At 56.3% G+C, this 5,704-nt stretch overlaps 4 protein-coding genes across 4 annotated transcripts in view; 1 reads left to right on the top strand and 3 right to left on the bottom strand.

The window, feature by feature from the left end:
* ACA1_361450 (DnaJ domain containing protein) overlaps positions 1 to 240 on the top strand; it is a gene marked incomplete at both ends in the record, with an annotated part of 751 nt that extends 511 nt beyond the window's left edge. Inside the window, one exon of the mRNA XM_004352521.1 lies at positions 32 to 240. Coding sequence (XP_004352573.1) covers positions 32 to 240 — 209 coding nt within the window. The remainder of the gene's footprint in view (positions 1 to 31) is intronic.
* A 306-nt stretch (positions 241 to 546) lies between these two features.
* On the bottom strand, positions 547 to 942 carry ACA1_361440 (uncharacterized protein; the record flags this gene model as incomplete). Its single annotated transcript, XM_004352520.1, has 2 exons — positions 547 to 613; positions 680 to 942. The coding sequence occupies 2 exons, from the start codon at positions 940 to 942 to the stop codon at positions 547 to 549; spliced, it is 330 nt and encodes a 109-aa protein (XP_004352572.1).
* Positions 943 to 1,427: 485 nt separating this feature from the next.
* ACA1_361430 (RapGAP/RanGAP domain containing protein) lies at positions 1,428 to 3,702 on the bottom strand (the record flags this gene model as incomplete). Its single annotated transcript, XM_004352519.1, has 11 exons — positions 1,428 to 1,481; positions 1,556 to 1,605; positions 1,707 to 1,810; positions 1,944 to 2,241; positions 2,332 to 2,434; positions 2,519 to 2,622; positions 2,691 to 2,789; positions 2,875 to 2,950; positions 3,038 to 3,220; positions 3,313 to 3,425; positions 3,519 to 3,702. The coding sequence occupies 11 exons, from the start codon at positions 3,700 to 3,702 to the stop codon at positions 1,428 to 1,430; spliced, it is 1,368 nt and encodes a 455-aa protein (XP_004352571.1).
* A 463-nt stretch (positions 3,703 to 4,165) lies between these two features.
* Positions 4,166 to 5,529, bottom strand: ACA1_361420 (uncharacterized protein; the record flags this gene model as incomplete). Its single annotated transcript, XM_004352518.1, has 8 exons — positions 4,166 to 4,328; positions 4,373 to 4,582; positions 4,646 to 4,694; positions 4,762 to 4,830; positions 5,000 to 5,105; positions 5,169 to 5,243; positions 5,339 to 5,407; positions 5,449 to 5,529. The coding sequence occupies 8 exons, from the start codon at positions 5,527 to 5,529 to the stop codon at positions 4,166 to 4,168; spliced, it is 822 nt and encodes a 273-aa protein (XP_004352570.1).
* Between the last annotated feature and the right edge of the window lie 175 nt (positions 5,530 to 5,704).

The raw sequence follows: 5,704 nt of genomic DNA, 5'->3' as shown, positions 1-5,704 counted from the left end.
CCCTCTCATCGCGTTGATCGCAATGCGACAGGCAAACTGGCCCAGCTGCTGGCGTTCCTGCTGCGGGTAGGAGCTGCAGCTGCCGCGTCGTGCATGATCGCGTTCGGCGTGAAGCTGCACATCATCGCCGCCCACACGCTCTACCGAGTGCTCTACGCCAACCTCCATCACTGGAAGTTCGTCGCCGTCATCGCCTTCGCCCTTCTCTTCCGCTCGTTCGTGCTCGACGGGTCCTTCTGAGAGAGTCGGCGGAGAGACCCTTCGACCATAGGTACACACTTCATTCCTCTCCACATATCAACTCTCCTCCGTCTAGCCGCTGCTGGTGCAGGTGGTCAGGTGTGGGAGGAGATCATTTGTGGAGTGTGCGTGTCTGTATTTATTGTCGTGTCTGTATTCAGGAGGTGAAGGGGATGAATAGGAAGATGAAGATGGTGGGAGGTGGATCGTGTGTGGGCGGTTAAACAAATAAATAAATGATAAAAAACAGCTCTACAAGCATGTACAGGAACTCCACGTGGGAGTAGGTGGTGAATGAGGTGGAGCTCATTCGCCTTCTTCAGGGATGGGCGACATGGTGGACAAGCGCATGGCGTTACCGTCCACAGTCCACCTGCGTGTGTGCATCAGCCAAACATCTTTCTGTGACACCTGCGGGAGTAGAGGGGGGGGGGCGTACGTGTGGGTCCAATGCTCTCGCCAGGGGCCAGTCATGCGACCCGAGTTGATGTAGTGCTCCAACAGCTCGTTGAGCTCTCTCCACTTCGCTCTCTCCAGTTCCTCCTCCTGGCATATGCATTGAGAGGAGGTCGTGTTCGAAGTGGTCATGGCGGACTTGGAGCGAGGCCGACGGTCTGCCTCCTGCATCATCAACTCGTGTGTGAAGCCGTGGTGGTGCAGGCCGCAGTGGTGCTCGTCGCGTGGTCCGCGCTGGTCCTTCATCATGGTACGCACCGGGAACAAGTGGTGCTGAGTGGTCGGTCGTGCCACCAGCATGCCAAGGTCAAGGTGGGTTGTTCGTGTGTTGGGTTGGTGGTGCTTTGTGGTTCTCTCGCTCCCTTCTTTCCTATATTCTCACCGCACCCTTGACACGAGGCTTGGCAGTGCCCCTGGCAACCGATATGCCGGCTTGTGATTGGCCAAGGCCTCCAGGCTACGCGCGCTGATTGGTCGATAGGAAGCCTACAAAGGAGCTGGGAGAGGCCATCGGTTGCGCTGAACAGGACTACACCTGCAACCACCATTTGAGGTCCTAGCTGCTTTTTAAGCGAACCCGAGGGCAACGTATTAGGAGGAGACTCTCGAGTACACCTCCGGTCACTCTCAATAGCGCCGGGCTACTCTCGCCGGGTGCTCTGTTTGGGTTGGTCAACTGTTTGTTTTAGTTGTTGTTGCACACTTCCTAGCGTGGCTAACGTGGACCCAACTCACGCGAACGTCTTCTCCAAGTGCTTCAGCAGCTCCGCGCGCACTCGCGTCATCTGTTCATGCGCACCAAGCAAAGGTGTCAGCCGCCTGGGCGCCGGTGCCCACCAGGAAAGACAAAGAGGGTTACCTTTCTGTTGAAGATAGGCGCGTCGTAGGCCGCACGCTCACCATTGGTCACTGCGCCCAAGCGAGTTACCAAACAAAGGGAGTGTGATGAGAAGCATGGCGTGAGGGGCAAGAAGCGCAAAGCGGAACATGGAAGGAGCGGTCCCACGTACGTTTATAGAAAAGGAAGTCCCTGAACTGCTGGTTCCGAGGGAAGACGTCGCCTTCAAAGTGCGGCCCGTACAACGGTACGCCGTCCTTGCGCGTGATCGCCACCCTAGGGTGCGCGCAAGTTACACCGCACACACACATTCAAGCACACCGCACGACACACGCAACACGTGTGAGTGAAACTGCACGCACATCTCGAGGAAACAAAGCATAAAATCGCGTGGCTCCGGTCGTCGTACCTGTAGGCCACCTCCTTGTCTTTCTTTGTGGGCGACCGCGTCATGACGGATTTGCGCGAGCCCTTGTCCTTGGAGATGGCGTTGTCCTGCTTCCGTCTTCGTGGCGGCGAGCGCGACATGCGCGCCGCTTTGGACTTGTTCTCTGCTGCCGCGGCCGCAGCGGGACCCTTGGCCGTGAAGCGGTTGGACCGGGGACTCTCTTCGTCCTCGTCGGCGGCTAGTCGCCGTGGCGTGGTGCCACCGCTCAGCCTCAAGTCGCTGCCGTCTATCTCCGTGGGCGTTATGACCGCGAACACGTCTGCATTGCCAGATATTACCAAGCAATGTCATTGACAATTAATTGTAAAACAATGATAACCAAAAACTAAAATAAAAAGTGTAAACGTACGATTGAACTCGGATGTGATGGTGTTGGGAGAGAATGGAGGCCCGTTGCCTTCCTTGAACACGATCATGAGGATGTCGTTGCCCAAATGGCGCTTTCTCTCGATCTGTGTGCGTTGGGTCGATTCGATTCCACCACATTCCGTCAGCGTCAGTATACTCATCAACGAGCCGAGAGGACAGGTACGAACCTGCTGGGGATCGCCTGGCGTGAAGGGCAGGAGGGTGGACACGTGAAACATGATCTCGCCCCCGTTCCATTGTGTGTGCACCGAATGAGTGCCCGTGCTGCCACCTGCGCAGACGAATTGTGGGAAAAGGCGCACGGCTTCGCACAGCGGTTGAAGGTGATTGGCTGCGTACCATTTACATCAAGGCCTGCCCGATACTTCTTCCACCCATTCAGTTCAACCCGATCCCCCAAAAAGTCCAGGAACTGTTCAAACGCCTCGCTCCCGTATTCTGTGGCGCCACCACGCCACAGAGACGCGTCAGCCGCCGGACTCACCAGCCCGCGCGCACGCTGCATTGCTTAACAGGTGCGTACCGTTACAAAACATTTCGTCTTCCTGGGACTGACCTTCTTTACAATACAATACGCCGATCTTATAGTTCTTAATCACCTGCGCTCGTTCACGCCACAACTCAACCATGAGCCCAGTCCCTTGCATCAAGGCGGAGAGGGAGCACCACAGTGGAGGGGTGGGCACCTGTTTGGTTTCAAAATTTTCTAGCTCCAGGTGCAAGGCCGGGTTCTTGATTAGTTTGTAGTTGACCTTGGGCAACTTGTCGGCCAGGGCGGGGCACGCCGTCCTCACGATCTCTCGCACCGACGTCTTCTTGAAGGTGTTCGTCCCAAAGTCCGCCTTGGGGATCAGACTCGTCACGTCGCACTACAGGCGGCGATGCGTTCCATTCATGAGCAGGGCAATGTATGCGTCAGCAAGGACCCGCAGCCAGCCGCTTTGTGGTGAGAGGTGCGTACGTGTTTTGTCCGAATGATTGCCCTGATGTTTTTGTGCCCTTCGTCTTGTTCGTGAATGATGGAAACCACCACCGTGCCAAACTCGAGATCGGAGCCGATGTAGTTTTCGTGTTCTGATGTACGGTGGTGTGGTTTGAGGGGGAGAGAGATGAGCTCGGTGGCTTAGTCGAAACCAAGCGAGTTTTGGGGGGAGGGGGTGATGGTACCTTTCCCCTTGAAATAGTCCACATACCACGTGTAACTGAGGTCGGGGTTGTACACTGTGTTCTCGGCCAACTCGGGCGTGACCGTGCGCCTGCCCGTTTCGATCATGTAGCCCTCCACCACGTTCACCAACGCGTTGCCCACTTGCTCCTGCACCCAGCAATCATACGCCAGCGAAAGGAACATTGGCCGTAGTTCAGCACCGACGTCTGGGCCATTGATGAGAGTGGCTCGGTACCTCTTCGTCGGTCAGCGGAACTCTCTTGGGCGGGAAGGGCTCTCTATCCTCAGGCCGACCAAGCGTCGGCTGCGTAGTGGCACGGAAGATCTGATGAGCAGCCCTGACCCTGCACCAAACCGGCCACCGGAATGTTAGACACTGTCAAAGCTGATGGAGAAAACCCAACAATAAGCTAGCTAGTACCTTGCAGAGACGGTAGATGATCGTTTGGATTGTTTTCGGCTGAACAGACCACTCTCTTCACTCTCCTCTTCCACTACCAGGCTGGGCGGAATCATGGCTTGCGTTGCCATTCCAGCCCTGATGGTGGCACCATTCGTCGATCAGTCGAATTCGAAGGTGAATCCAAACAAAGATCGTGAGCAGACGCACCTCCCGACGTCGTCGGTTGTCGCCCGCTTGAGAATTTCAGAGACAATGAAGCCTGTGGATCGTGTCCTCCTGTGCCCCTTCTTCGGCGTTCCCGTTCCGTCGCCACCACTCCGGCGCACGGCCTCGGCTGAGAGTAGCCAACAAACAAACAATAAACGAATCAGTCCATGTTACTAGCCCTGTGAATGAAGGCAACGTTCTAGGAACGGAAGACGGCGATGGGACGTACGTGCGTTCATCGACTTGTTGTTGAGCGAATGCTTTTTGGAGTCCTCGAGTGGTATGGCACCCGCTGAGGCGGTCATCTGTTTGAGGCTCTTGATCTGGCTGATTCGTTCGCCGAACGAGTTGGTACGCTGTATGCGGCCGTCTTTGTCTTTGCTGTCGTCCCCTTCCTCCTCGAGGTCCGATTGGTTGAGGGCTGATCGCACCGAGGTCGGAGACAGCATAGCTCTGCATGGACGCAACTGTGTTAACAGAGAAGCCACCGCGCAGGGGCGATCTGCAGTGACGTACGCCTTGGGCCGTCCTCGGCCTGGGCTAAGGCACTCTTCGTTCGGCACTGCTGGATGGACAGGGCCGAGGACGTTAGACACGACAAGAGGGCCATATTAGTGTGGGCGTCGACTTACCGGAGAAGGCGCTCGCCCGCTTGGCCACCAGTGAGGTGCCGTCCGAAATGCTGGCCTTGCGCGGCGAGACTGCGACTGACGGCACCTCCTCCGTCCGCCCACCAAACAAGAACCGGCTGCGAAACAGTTGCTTCTGTCGCGTCGCAGGCGGGAATATGAGCTCAAAGAGGAAGCCGGTGGAGTGCGAAAGATAAGGAGAGAGAGGAGACCTTGCTGGTGTCTGGAGAGCTGGAAGCACTGGCGCGGGCGATGAGATAGAGCGAAATGACCTCGTCTGCAGCGGCCTGCGCCTCAATGGAGGGGTGGCATTTGACGAGTTTGGAGAACTCCACTTTGATGGCGGTCTGCGTCATGCGATCAATATAGGGTGAGATCGGAGTGGTTAGTTATTGTTGAGGGGGTGTCACCTCTTCGTCCAGACCGAGGTGGTAATCAAACTTCATCGACTCGTTTAGCATTGACATGTTACGAAAGATCTCGGTCTGTGACAGCGACATTGTGACACGCCAGAAGCGAGGGGGGGGGGGTGAGCAATACGCCAGGCGACACTACGCTGAACAAAAATGCGAAGGCTCACCTTGACTTTGTCCACCGTGTAGTACTGAGGGAAGGTGAACTGCTTCACTTCCGCCCCGGGGAAGTGAATCTGCGAAGAGGACGTGTGAGCGACGAGATATTCAACGAGACCTCGATCTTGAGAAGGAACCTGACCTCAACCCTCATTTTCAAGTTTTCATCGGCGATCGTGGCTGCATCGGCGCTCTCCATCATGACGAGCTGGGGACGAATCGAGTACCAGTGAAAGTAAGGTGACGAACGACAAGAACCAGAAGGTGTTGGGGTGGCCTACCTGACTACAAGTTTCAATGGATCGCGCCACACCAGCGGCAAGAGTTGATTCTCTTGTGACACAGGTTGGAGGCAAGCCAGCAGAAGCGGCACC

Source organism: Acanthamoeba castellanii (genome assembly GCF_000313135.1).
Source record: "Acanthamoeba castellanii str. Neff unplaced genomic scaffold scf7180000084622, whole genome shotgun sequence".
Classification (NCBI taxonomy): Eukaryota; Discosea; order Longamoebia; family Acanthamoebidae; genus Acanthamoeba; species Acanthamoeba castellanii.
The sequence above is the reverse complement of the archived record's forward strand: the minus strand, read 5'-3'. Positions and strand labels throughout refer to the sequence as shown.